This window comes from Phoenix dactylifera, chromosome 17 (assembly GCF_009389715.1).
Source record: "Phoenix dactylifera cultivar Barhee BC4 chromosome 17, palm_55x_up_171113_PBpolish2nd_filt_p, whole genome shotgun sequence".
Lineage (NCBI taxonomy): Eukaryota > Viridiplantae > Streptophyta > Magnoliopsida > Arecales > Arecaceae > Phoenix > Phoenix dactylifera.
Window position 1 is genome coordinate 7,868,794 of NC_052408.1, and position 14,475 is coordinate 7,883,268.

General features: G+C 36.3%; 1 protein-coding gene across 2 annotated transcripts; it reads left to right on the forward strand.

Annotated features, from left to right (window-relative positions):
* Nucleotides 1-99: 99 nt before the first annotated feature.
* LOC103712249 lies at nt 100-14,018 on the forward strand. Of its 2 annotated transcripts, XM_008798727.4 has the most exons (16): nt 113-321; nt 388-598; nt 1,532-1,583; nt 1,700-1,736; nt 2,159-2,215; nt 4,208-4,320; nt 4,412-4,483; nt 4,577-4,716; nt 6,744-6,816; nt 6,923-6,984; nt 9,055-9,159; nt 10,926-11,001; nt 12,670-12,782; nt 13,140-13,199; nt 13,288-13,433; nt 13,660-13,990. In XM_008798727.4, the coding sequence occupies exons 1-15, from the start codon at nt 231-233 to the stop codon at nt 13,391-13,393; spliced, it is 1,368 nt and encodes a 455-aa protein (XP_008796949.2). In that variant the 5' UTR covers nt 113-230; the 3' UTR covers nt 13,394-13,433; nt 13,660-13,990. The 2 variants fall into 2 exon arrangements, with proteins under 2 accessions (XP_026662439.2, XP_008796949.2); XM_026806638.2 differs by having other exon boundaries at nt 100-321; nt 4,412-4,716; nt 13,660-14,018.
* The last annotated feature ends 457 nt before the right edge of the window (nt 14,019-14,475 follow it).

A 14,475-nucleotide genomic window follows, 5' to 3' on the forward strand; every position in this document is an offset into this window, starting at 1 on the left:
ATAGTTCCATTAGTACCTTTATATGAATCTGCTGCCGATATACTTCCAAGTTTGTCTTCCAAATAACCCCTCGTCATATTTTCTTATTCTGTGGAGGTCTAGGGTTCGGTAACTTTACTCCTCCAGGCTTTCCTGGGTCGGCATTCCGTCATCCCTAGGAGCTCCTCTGTCTCTATTTGTCTCTCTCTCGGATCGAATCGCATCGGGGAAAGAGAGGTAGAGACTTGGAGATGGGCAGCACGCGAACCAACTTCTACAAGAACTCCTCCTTCGCCTACAACAAGGATTTGAGCCTCTCCTCCGTCCTCCAAAACCTCAGAGGTATCGTCCCTCTCTCTTTCTCTCTCCTCCCGGGTATTTTTCAGTTCATTTGCTATTCGTTTCCAGCATACAACGCCGCGATCGGAAACGCACCATCCACCACCGCTACCAGCGGCGAACCAACTCCAGAAGAGAACGCGGAGAACAAGAAGAATGCTCCCTCTCATTCTCAGCATCGGAAGCGGAAGCACGAAGAAAAGCGGCACCAGGAGGCGGCGAGTGACGAGGAGCACAGCCAGACGAGTTTCTCCCATCAAGGCTACATCGAGAAGATAAGGCAAAGACATCCTCCTTATGTCTTTCTTCTTTTATCGTGTCCAATATTCAATTTTTTGATGAACTAGAAACTATTCATGCCCTCATGCATCGGTCCAGTCTCTTCCCTGTTAGTACTTGAAATCCCACTTAGGTTTTAGTTCAGCTTTCAATTGGTTGTATGCCATCACGCCAAAATCCTATTTTGCGGGGCCTACCTATTGTATCCCTCCATTGTTATTGATGGAAGAAAATGTGAATCTTAACTAAATTATTGACTCAGACGAAAAGTTGATTTTTTTTTCCTATATATATAGTTTCATGTTCCATACATTGGGAGCTGATTTTTATTTCCCTGAAACTTTTCCTATATATCCAAGATGCTCAGCCAGTTACCATTAGTAAAGTCACCGAGGAGTAAGTAAAGGAAGATTGACAGATTGTTAAAGATGGAAGTGGGCAATGATGCTAATGGAGTATCTTTTAGTGCAAAATTCACTTGCATAATGAACATGACAAGGAGCATTCATGATATTGCTAATAATTTGGTGAATAAGCATGGTATTAGGGAAGGGCTAGCGATTAAACATGCCCTATCAGCGAAAATGCGCAGGCTTCAGGAGGGGTTGCCTGTAGCATGATATGTCTTTGACCAATTATCTCATTTAGTTTTCATCTGGATCTTGCATAGGTCCAGCCTGTTTACAGCCCTGGATCGGATCCAAATGCTTTGTTCTTAATTCAGAACTTGTGATCAGTCTAATGCAACAGTTCATATATGCATAAACCAATAGGTGCTTCTTAGATCATGGGACATGTTTTACCTTCAGCGTCATTTACAATTTATAGTTCCCTTACAGAACCTGTATTTTCAGCAGCCCTTGTGATAGACAGTAGTCTTTCAAGTTTGTCAGATGTTTCCTTTTATTGTTTTATTTGGTTTGCTAAATTACAGGAAAGAAATAGGAACTTCTCGGTTTTCCCTTGATACATCTCCAAGTTCATTGGTGCGTTTTTGTTCTCACTTTTATTTTCCAGAAGCAATTTTGATCAAATTATTGTTTATTTCAAACCATGCTTGGGCTTTCACAATTTGATAGTATCATCATACATCTTTTGACAGGTGACTTCCAGCAGGGATTGTGAGCCCATTATGACAGGTAATGGTTAATTATTTTGAAGATATGCACATTGAGTTATAAATTTTCATTGTGTATATAATCATTTTGGAATTAGAACTTGTTCGATCTATTTTGTCTTCTAAGTGCTGAATTAACTGAATGACCTACTACAATAAGAGACTCATGCATCTTTATTTCTACAATTAATATGATGATGCATATATTTAACCAGTAAAACAGCAACAATATGTAGACAATGATTTGGAAAATTTTTAGTGTAACCATGACATATTGCATTGTGGAACCTTTGTTTTCTTTTACTAGCAAGGTTTATTATATCTGTAGGTAAATTAAAAAAAATATAAATCTGATAAGTCATTGTAGCTTATGGTGTTTAAAAGTTCCATTCTTCTTTTCCTAGTTTTTGTTATATTTTTGAAACGAAGCTTCTGTGGCCTCAGGGGATGAAAGAACTTCATCTGAAGAATGTGAAGAAAAACTGGATACATCAACTCCTGGTGAGTTTTTTTGATCCACTAAATGTCATCTTACTCAAGCTTAACTTTATTAGTTTTCACATTTTTATTCATTTTTAAAAATTTTCAAGTGGTGGATAATTTTCGCCATTTAATGTGATTTCTTTCCTTGATTTGACAAGGTTGTTTGGTGACTTAAGCATGTGATATCCTGACAGTTTGTGCAAAAAATAGGTCTCAAATCCTTTTTCTATGGTTCAAATAACCACATGACTTAACCGATTAGTGCCATGTTGTCAAAAATTTATAAAAAAAACTTTATTTCAAAAAAAAGTGCAGTAGATGCAATGATCAATTTTATGACTTGAAACACTATTAAAAGTAGAAATGTGTGAATTTTGCAAATATATTCCTCAAAGAAATCATGGAGAAACATGATTGGTTAAGCCCATAAACAGGCAGTTACTGCCATATTAACTTCTAATTGTAGACTTTAAGCCATATGTTCTTTTTCTTGTGTAGTCTCCATAATCACAATTTTTTTTATAATAATAAAATTCTCAAGTAGTTTCTTTAAATATTGCCTTACCAAAATGCTGCTCTTATTCTACACTCTACTGCATGATTTGTGATTTTCAAATTTTATTACGTACATCATATGTTTTGCACTCACGAGTATGTGTGTGCATGATTGTGCCTGCCTGCCTTCCTGGGTGATTTGTGATTTTCAAAAAAAAATTTCACATGCATCATATATGTATAAGTCTGCCTGCGGTCAGCCAACTTTCTAGTCACTGTCATGCCACTTTTGTTCCAAATTTCTCTCTCTTCAGCTCTTGTTCCATCAACGATTATGTACTGTCTTGAAGCAGTAATCACTCTGTGTTGTGATGTCAAATTTGTTTCTTAAATTTCTTCCTAAGCTATGATTCTGCCTTTATTCCTTGCATCATAGTGGACTGTTGACTACATAAACTTACTTTTCCTCCAATTACATCTCAATTACGTCTCCTACTCATGTTAAACACATTCCTGCTTCCTGGATCAACCCTGCTGCAGTATGGTTAGTTTATCTTTCTCACAGGGTCAGTTCTCAGTGCATGATACACTTGAGTTTGGAAAGTTATAAATGATTTTCAAAGTGATATATACAACTGCAGTGCTGTTTCTTTTGTGAATTATCTCAGTTTTCTATGAGTATGTAAATATATCATATGCACAGTGGTTTTTGACATGCAAACGTTATTGTAGTTTGTGAGATGGTTGTAACTGTGTATTTAGCTTATATCCCTGTTGAGATTTGCATTAATCAATCTGCTTTTATTCCTGTTGAGATTTGCATTAGTCAGTATTTCTGCTTTTGTCCCATCTCTTTCTAGTCAATCAATATTTTCCATTACCATAGCATTTTCTTGCAGTACTATAATGGCCAGTGACTAACTGTTGTTGCTAAACTTCTGTTTCTACAAATACACTTAATGTTTCAAACTAAAATTTCACCTGTTTTTTTTTTCAGAAGCATCGTCTAGATATATTGCAATATGCTTTATCCATTTGCAACCATAAGTACCACATATCAATTAAGTCAGAAGTTGATGAGTAGGCATCTAAAATCCTGTATGCTATCTTTTTCTGGGTGTAATTTATGTCTTACAACTTTGATTATCATTTACAATTCTGTGAGAAGGCGCACTATGTCTTTTCTGTTGCTTCACAGGTTGTGGTTGGTAATAAACCTGTATGTTCTAGTGTTGTTAACCTGTCATCTCTTTTGGATTTATCAGAAACTTTTTGATAGATACAATGTGCCCTTATACAATGATGGGATGATTTATGGTTTATGAGAAACCATATTCCTTCTTGTCCCTTTCAATGATCTTGAACAATCTCAGTCATATTTAAAAGTTTTGACATATTCTGTTTGATTCTAGGTTTTACGACAAGAAACATGAAGGGAAAAATCTTCGCAGTTTCTTTCGCATTTCTGGATTTTTAGCAGCCATGAATTCTGATTCAGTGAAATCTTCTTTTCAGCTCATGCAGAAGAGAGTAGTCGAGTTAAGGAGAGACATGAACAACGCTTTCCTTTACCCGGAGAGCCAGCCTGTGTCTTGTGTGGACGTTATGGAGAGTATATATGTGATAAGGTGAAATTTGAAGTCATCAAAGATTACCTTCTGTCAAGCTATTTGTCATTCTAGAAATTCAGATTAGTTGATAAATGTTGTTCCAATCCAGACTGGTGATGATATCTGCAGCATAGATTGCAAAACTGAACTACTGAAACTCAAAGATGTTCCCCTGGTTGAGGTTTTTCATACCTACATGCCCTTGGTTATTTCAAGATTAGTTGAATTCAAAATTAGCCATGGAACTTTGAATCTTTCTTCTCTTTTCCCACAGAGAACGTTTAGTCACAAGGAATTGCCTTGGCAAAGTGGACCGGAAGATGTGTTACAGATGCCTGAGTTAGAGAAGGACACTTGGGGCTATGACACACATGAGTGGACAAAAAAGACATTCAGTCTGTCTACATATAAATGGTACAATTCACTATAAATGTTTTATTTGATGCTCTGTATGTTTACATTTGCAAGATACAAGTACGTTGATTGGTCAAATATATATGCATATTGTTGTCTAGCTTCTTGTCTCCTTGATGAAATATGTTTGCAAGAGCCCACTGCTGGAGCCCCAGGAAAGAGGGGGGCAGGAAGCTGAAATTCTGGAATTGCCCAATAGATATACTGTTAAGAAAATTGAGACTTGCCCTCTTGAAGACCTTATGATACCCAGGAAAAAAGAGCAAAAGTTGCAGCTCGTTCGGATTTTTTCACTAGTTTTCATAGAGAATCTGGGTTCTTATTTTTTCTGGTTTTGTAAAAGAAACCAATGTTTTCAAAGAAACCAAGATTTTCACCACTCATTCTCCCCATAGAAATCCCACTTAAATCCACAAAAATCTAATTACAATTCAATTACCTGTCTTTTCTATGGACAATGATATTAAACATAAACTGGAAAGTCCATAGCTATATACAGCCCATAAGCTTTTGTGGCCATGCCCTCTATTTATGGATTTTTTTGAGGCAGACTCCTTGCACCTCTCAAATTCTAAAATTCCCAATATGTTACCTGGTCATATGGACCATTAATTTTGCTACATGATGTGGCTTTTGTAATTTAAATTGCTTTTTTTTATGCTTTATATACCATTTTAAAAGTGACCTCGGCCTTTCATTTAAGAAAAGGCATGAATTCATTCCAAAGAGAGGACAGATATCCTCATATTTGTGGTAGAGATGATTAGAAGAAGAAGAAGAAGAGGTACTAACTGCATATATTAGGTTCAAATTCATAAGAACTTTTCATTGTCCATATGCAGTAAGGGCCAATCTAGTTCTTTACCTTTTTACTAATTTTAATATTTGATAAACTTTTTAGATCTTTAGACTGTTTGTTTTGCCCCACTGGACCAGAATTATAGCTCCGCCGCTGGTTATGCCTCAAGAGTTATACCCAATCTTAGGGTGCTTTGACACCTTAACAAGCAATAGAAGCCAATTTTGTTAACTCAAAATCTTTTCCAATAACCAAAGGTAAAGTGGCCATTGGCATATAATTTCTTTATGATCAAGTGTTTCAATGAAGAATACAAAGAATAATAAAATAGAGAGTAAAAAAAACATCAGCTGTAAGAAATGAAAAGCTGCAGTCACAATCAATCAGGAGAAGAATTTGGCAGAGACAGAATAATTTGCATATTAAATTTCACTAGCCAATGCCCTAAAATGTCCACTTAAATTCAACAGCCACTTATTGGCATGTCTGCAGAGGCATGGAGCCAATATTTTCTGCAATCAGTTAAACACTGCACACTGATGATGAAGCATAATTCAACCAACTTAGCTAGTGAAAACCTGGTTAAAACTAGTTGGGAGTTCAAAGCTGATGTATCTTTCAAGGATCTCAGTCTGTCTGGTCAAATGATTTGTTAAGCTCTTTTGCCCTGAATTTGAGTTTGATTTACTTGAAATTTGGTGCCAGGGTTTAAACAATCTTCTTCACCTTTTAGAGAATGAGTGGTTAATGATTTTACTGCATTTTCTTTCTTTGTTGTTCTTTTCTGCTTTTCTACTATCTGTTTCTTTTTCTGTGAAGGGTTATAAGGGTGCCTTTTTTCGTACAACATGAAGAATAAATTTGCTTCTTCTCAACAAAGATATTGTAAGCTGATCCAATTACTGAAAAGTGTTGTACATGGCAGAAGCATCACACTCATCTTTGTAAACTTTGATATGATTGTGAAAAAATGATATGTTTTTGCAACTTCCTGCATAAATTCAAACATGGATAGGAAAATACAGTGGATACTTTTTGGGAGAAAGACCATGGTTACTTGATTCTATTAGGATTGGGAAAGTAAATGATGTATGCGCCACCAACACCAAGAGACCTGTCCTAAATTCTCTCTCTCTGTTGTATCTTTCCTAGTTTGTGTCTTGTAAGTCTGTTGTGTTAGTCATATTAGCATTTGTTGATGCTTAACATGCAAATTTTTCTATTATAGTTGGAGATGTCAAAAGCCTGGCCACCTAGCAGAGGATTGCTTGGTGAAAATAGGTTCTTCTCAGTGCAGCCAGGTTTTCCTTTCTTTAAATTTAAATACTATCATTTAATGTTTGTACCAATTATGGTCATTAATTAATATCGAAACATAATATTTGGTAGTACTTTTGTTTCTCTTAGGTACCTGTGTCAGACTACAGATTGAACCCAATACCTAAAGACCTACGTGTCCTCTACAAAAGGTTTACTTCTTGTGTCATTTAGCTGTGGAGGAATACTTCTGTACATTTATGTGTTTTCTTTATAATTTATGTTGTTATTGCAAGTATGCATTTCATGAATATGTTCCACTATTTATTTTAAAATCTCAACATATTATTTTAATTAATTGTATAGATCTAATCTTCTTAATGTGAATACATTTATAGTTGCATTGAAATTCATTCACTAGTAACCAGTAGTTCCAAGCCTATTAAGCAAGCAAACACATCTCAAGTACTCATTCATGAATCTTCATAGTTTGCTCCAATATTTATGTGAGATATTATATCCTCTATGTCAGCTTTGCAAGATTATATGAAAAAATAATCTTAAACTAAGATTTTATTGGTTTGGCAAATCAGCATGAGTCCTAGCTTTAGATGGAATTTTTTTTTTTTTTTTGGCCTGGAAGGTGATACTCATTTAGTTTGAAAGTGCTTATCTGGCTTCTAAGCTTTGAAAGGTATCAAGAGATTGCGATGTAAAAGTTTCTTTTCCTATGGGAGGGAGAGTGATGGGGGAACCCTCAGATAATGAGGCAGGAGTTGCTAAAGTGGCAGTAGGTTTTACTTCACTTATGTAATGATGGAAAGGAGGAAATCAAGATGTAAGTAGAAAGTGAGTGCTGAGGTTGAGGGAGAAAATCATCAATGAATAGCATTGGGGAGTGAGTGTATCAAAATCTTGATGTGTTGCATGGAGACAAATTTGAGGTGGTGGAAGGTCAGGATTTGGTATTTGGTAGGCTTCGTGCTGCAGTCAGTGTTATTAATAAACCTTGATCTGTAGGGCACAAAAAAAGGAAGAAAAACCAGAATATGGAGACTAATAACATAAATTTAAGTTTAGTTATATTTTGATCAATTTAGTGTTCTGTATTATCAGCAAAACTAGGAGAGTGCAACCAGCAGGGGCTATTTTATATTGGTGACTTTGCAAAGTTTCTCTATAGGAAGAATGTGATCTAGGTTTTTCTTCTAAAGGTAGAAAAAGGATGAGGCCATCAAAATCCTTATTAGATTTTCAGAAAGGGCACTTGGATGACTTTGTACAGGAAAGTGGTAGAGTTTCTTTTTGGAAAGAAATAATCCTAATTTTTTTTGGAACGTGAAAAAGATCGAGGCCATCATAATATCTGATCAATTTATAATAAGCATCATATATTTTAAGGAAAATTAGATAAATTAGTAATGGTGGTGAACTTATATCATTTATATGGTTACAATGACCACTCAATTGACCAAGATACACCATACCGTACCAAACTGGACGGTACGGGGTATTATCCGTACCATACCGGTTCGGTACCAGTACATGGCAAGGAGGGCATGCTGACACTCGGGATGCCGAACCGGCACCCATATTGGGCATACCGATATAGTGACAGCGTGGCACTGGTATGGGACTCGGTACCAAGACGGCGTACCTTACGATTGACATTTGAAAACCAAGAAATTATTGAAGTAATGAATCTATGAATTGTATTCTTTATACAGTTGGATCATTCTGTACATGTAACGAGGATAATAAGTACCTGTCTCTTGGAATATACCATGGAATTGGTTTTTATATGCACTGATGCAAGTATTTCACATGATATACAACCATTTTGACCAGCATATAGTGCACATAGATGACCAGCAACATGATTTATCACCTTTTTGACCAGCATATGGTGCTGTGAGATGCTTTTCAATGTCGATTATTTTCACTGCTCGTAAATAATGGAGTCCTTTGGACATTTTTACATCGCCCTTTCAGTCTTTGTCATGTTCAAAGTAGTTTATAGCTGCTGGTCTGGTCTTGTATATCTTCGCAGGCCATAGGTAACATTGTTTTGTAATATACTCCTTGGCCATTTTTATTTCACCTTCATTTTTCTTTTATTTTTGTAAACTGCAATATTTTCTCCTTAAATGTTATCCCTTTAGCTTGAACTGTAGATTGACAAGTTTATCTTTGTTAAGGCTTAAATTCTATTTGATATATGGTCTAGTGTTTTTCCTGTAGTAATCTTATTTCTACTATCTAATATCTCTTGTTTTCTACAGATGCCAGCAAATAGGAAAGAACTCATCTAGTGCGACATGCAATACTTGTCATGGCTCATCAAGTTTGGCACTGTGCCTTGACTGTAACATGGTCTTCTGCGACAGGTTAAGTTCTTATCCTGAACTCTTTTGTTTGGACTTACATGTACTTGTTTTTCTCAATATAGTGAGCCAATCTTTAAATGGTATATTGGTTATACATTTAGTACCTCTAATGTTATTCACGGCTTAAAGAGAGTAGCAGTTCTGGAGCTGTTTCTTTTCATTCTCAGCATAATCTTCCGTTCTTCTAATTGCAATTAATCAAGTTTATTTTGAAAAGTTGCGTCAGGTATTATGAGATGCAAAGCTTTTATTGGCCAATGGAAAAATTTGGTTTTTATCTGGCTGAGTTCAATTTGCAAGAGCTCATCTATGTGTTGGATATTGGTTTTGTTATCGCACCTTTTTGAGGAATGAGTAGGTCTAGTTTCTTAGTTACTTTAAACTCCACCAATTTATGCCAGGGGTCGAGGGAATCAAATTGATTTAAGCAATGTTTTGCTCCTTAATTGATAGATTTGATCTTCTCCCAAGGGGAAAAAGGATAAGAAAGGAACCAAAGTTGTTAAGGAGTTGGAAATGGCATGTAAAACTTTGCAGTTAGCCTGAATTGGCCAAGTACAACCGGGGTAGCACTGTATCAATATTAGAAAATATTTCAGTGGTTTTGGTTCTCTCCACCGTTGATAAGATGATTTTAAATTTAATTAAATCCATGAACTAGGACTCTAAGTTGATTTTTTTTTTAGTTAAAAAATTAAGCTTAGTTCATGGTTTGATCAAAGCAAACCTGATGATACTTAAATCTGAAACATGTGCACTGGATAGATATTTTATTCCTTTGTGTGCCACCTGTTGCAGTTTCTTACATTATGATCTACCACAAGTTAGAAGCTAGAGCTTTTATATCTGTTAACACAGCCTTGCTGGATCATGTAACCTTCTAGATGTTAACACACCTATAAATTAGCTGCAATGGTTGAAGAAGAAACTGCACATATAGATCAATTAGTTAATTGCAAACAAGGATCAGATCAATCATATAATTTTGAAGGAAGACAGCGAGATCACAAAAAGATGTTAACAAAATACTATATTTGAGACTGCACTGGATGATACACGTGTTTCATCATTTTATGTGGATAATAAAACTCAAGAAAGTTTACAAAATGATGTAAATAGTCAATAAGCTAGATCTATATGATATATAATGGACTTTGTGTAAGGAGGAATTAGTGATTTTCTTAACTAGCTTTCTAGTGAGCAATTTGGTTGGTTTACCAGTTTATTCGGAGTCAACCAACATTTGACCTGTTTGGCTAAAACTGATAGTTTTGATGAGGTGAGGACACAGAACTATGGGAACAGGGGTAGCAACTTTGTTCAACAAGGGACAAGGAGGTGATGGAAGAAAAGGGAGGATTGGCCATGAAGTGCTTGTGGGGAGCAACTTACCATGACTTGCATATCGTGTTAGATTAAGACATCCAATGGCTTCCACACCAAAAATCTTTGCCCTCAACTACCTTGGAAAAGTAGCATAGTATGAAATGTTTCATAGTTCTGGTGGTAACATAAATGGTTGACCAGCCATCCTTGTTGACTATATGCTATATAGAATAATACACACGAGTATCATCCTATGCAAAATGTCAAGAACTGATTTGCCATTCAAAGTAATATACACTTACATGCACAGGTTTGTGCTCAATTTTTTCGTAGTGTTAGTGTTACCCTTTGTTAAACCTGTGATAATTTGTGTTACTTAGCTATCTACGCCAATGAGTTGTTTCTTTCTTTTAACCCCCTCCTTTGAATGGTTTTCACAGTGCAGGTCACTTGAATGCACATATTTGTGCACACCCTTCTCATCAAAAGTTTTACTCTTATAAGCTTAAACGCTTGGTAAGCATGTTGCAGATGCATTTGCTACTTTTATTCTTTGATGACTAATTGGGTGGCTTAGAATTTTAATGTATTCCGATTACATAAGGTGAAAACAAAAGGACTTATTGTTCGAGTAGGAAGATTTCGGTTTTTCTCGTTCCTTCTCTTCAATAAGAAGTATTTGAAATGAAACAAATTCCTCGTCATTCTGTTGTGCTCAGCGAAAGAACTTTTTTTTTTATCTTCTTTCTCTTGTCCTCCTTTGTAAAAAAAAGATATGCATGGGAAGATTTCAAGTAGGATGTGGTTTCGTCCATAAGTGGGGTACAGTCAGTAGCTCAGTTGCAAAAACCTGTATTGCCTAAAAGAATATAATGCGTAATAACCAGCGCAATGAGGTGTTGAGCCAACAGTAGATAAGAAAGCCAACCCTTCCTTTCTTAGCCTAGACCTACATGTGTATAATGCAGGTCTCAGCCAAACATTTAGACCCGTAAGAAATTAATAATTTGCAGGAATGACTTCTCCGAGGGTCCTGACAATCCCCTCCAACAAAAGTTGCCGGGTGAAGTGTTAAGGAAAAAAATAATAGCAATTGCGTCGTCTTCAGAATCATCTTTAAGTCTTGCATTCCAGACATAAAGTATTGTATATGTTTCTAGGTAGCACTCAGCAAAGTCTACCTTATTGTATCAGCTTGCTGATTACTCCAATCACTGGAGAGAAAAGGAATGATCTTCATTCTCATATCCAGGAAGCAGAGTCTGGCAAACCATGTGTTTGATTACCTTCTAGCTCCTTTTTAACATCATAAAACCATTTAATTATTGAAAGAGCATCCCAGAGGATGAATTGTACTTTCAAAGAACAGGAATATCTTTATGCTATATATTGTAACATGACAGTTACCCAGTAATACATCAGAACTAAATTGTGGCATCTTTTCTCCAAGGCTGTAAATAATAACATATCAGGACCTTAAGGAGCTTCAGACTCCATAAAACCCCCCCTTCGCCCATTTTTAAATAAAAAAAGGATGCAGCAACTGGAAAAGCTGACCACTTGCTAGTTGTCAGAGGCTTTGACTCGCTGATTGCAGGGCAGAAGAAGTGTTCTCTAGAATCTAAAAATATTTCATCCTGGATGCCAAAAGAGCCTAAGCCTACGTAAAAGAGTTCCAGCATGCCAGCTTCAATGAATCTGTCTCACTATTTTCTCTATTCCACAGAAATATTGGCATCAACTTCTCGTATTCATTAATAGAACCTTGTGGTGCCTTAAAGTGGAAATTATAAATTGTGAAGGCTGAAGGTGCAGGTTGAGTTAGATTCAACCTTTTCATCCTGGGATGGTGATTATTTTAAGATTTTTCTCAAGCCAGTCCTAGTATGCAATTGGTGGTCCTATCCCTACTAGCAAGAATCTTCGGCTGCTGCACCAGTTCCAGGATCTTTCATCCACACCCACTTCCTAATGTCTAATTCTTCCTAATAACGTTCAACTATTTCTCAAGCACTTGTTTTCCTTTTGAAATCTCTTCTGCTTCTTTTCTTTTTTCAAAAAAAAAGAGATTCTTAACAGCTTAACATAAATATGTAAATTGCGGAATCCTGTTCAGAAGATTTACATATTTTTTGCTGATGCCATCTATTATGCCCATATTAATACCAATTCATCTTGGTGCAGGTAAAATGCTGCAAGTCACCTTGCAGTGTAACGGAATTGAAGGATCTTCTTGTTTGCCATTATTGCCTTGATAAGGCCTTTGACAAGTTCTACAATATGTATACAGCCACATGGTATTTTCTTTGCTTCTTACTGACATTTTTTGTTATTTGTGAGAGAACATCATTCTTGTTCATTTCTGTAAGTCGTGAATCTTGCAGTCATACTCAGAATGAATTTTATCAACAACAAAACATGATTTCCTTTGGAAACCTGATTAAATTTACTTTGGATTTCTTGAATGATCAACATTTGAGAAGTTCCTCAGTTGCAGGCAACTATAGGGAAAATTAAGGCGGTGGAGTTTTCTTGAAATGAACTACGGCATAATAATTCACACTTGTTTTCTGTTCTATATGCATCCACTTGAATTCTTCTCCTTTTTTCTTTCCTTTTGTCCACTCCTGAACATTTCAGTTTGCTCTCTTTAGGAACGGGACTGGACTTTCTGTCATCTGGGGCTCCATTTGTTGTGATGACCATTTCACTTGGTATGTTCATGAAATTGCATACTTGACATATAATAAACTGTAATGCTGAAGAGCAAATTTAAGCTGTTAGTGGGACCAACATATACAGGCATCGGATGAACTGTTACAGTGCTGATGTGGAAGGCAGTGCATCTATTATCAGCAGCAATATGCAAAGAGATCAGAGTGGCCAGCTCAGTGACTTCATTTTCTGATGATTACCACTGCCTATGGATAGTATTTGAATTGACCCAGGTATGTTATGATTGATGTCCTGTTGTTACTGACTTGTCCAATTCCATGCTATCTTCTGTGGAAATTGGCATTGCAGTATGTGTAATCCTGCTTGTCTCATGCTTTTTCTTAGGGCTTGCATTTAGATGCTTGCTGCGGGTGCCTTATTATTCGTTTTCTGATAATATTGCAGAAAATTGTATTTATGGACCTATCAAAGCAAATAAACTTCTTGATATATTTGCAGGGAATCATCTTAGTGGGATTTGGCTAAAGTAAGCAAAACCTCAGCACTTTGTGTTGGTTACGAGCTATGTCTCTTACTTTCATTACTTTTACAGATTAAATTGGAGGATGATGAGTCCTTTAGTGTTGAACAGTGTGAGGAATTTACTGTGTCCAGCAGATGTCATGTCAAAGCACTTCTGTAACATGGGGCTTCTGATTTTTCTAATTTGCTTTTTCTTAAATTTTTTTGTTTAATTCGTTACTTGACTGAGCATAGCAGACTCCGCACCCTGGGTTTTTCCTCTCTTCATGGTGAGATTCGATGATAGGGCTTTTTATTCTGTTTGAAAGTCATCTACTGCTCATTTTTTTCTCAAATTTTTATAAGCAAACGTCTATGTTGTGCATGCATGAGACATTAGTATTTCATTGTTGAAAGAGGCTTCATGGAAGAAGGCAAGGTCACAACCCTCGTTGCAATAATCTGCTGAAATTACCAGCTTACTGCAATACATGCTTAATCAGGATGTGGAAGAGAGAAGAGGCAGAGGGAGGGAGGGATTTATTCGGGTCTAATTTATATCATTTCAGGTTTTGGCCTATTAGCAAAAAATTGATATGCTCCATCAAGCCCAGGCTAATATCCTGCATAAGAGTAGAAAATTTTGCACAAATTGATCCTATCTAATGTTCTCATCACCACTTCTATCCCTCCCTCTCTATCATGGCTGAGGCTGTGTAGAAGAGGATGGAAAAGAGGTACAAGGAAGGGGACTAAAAGAACCGAGGCCATGGAGCAATATTTGTAAGTGATTTATCCTCACTAGTAGGGCTG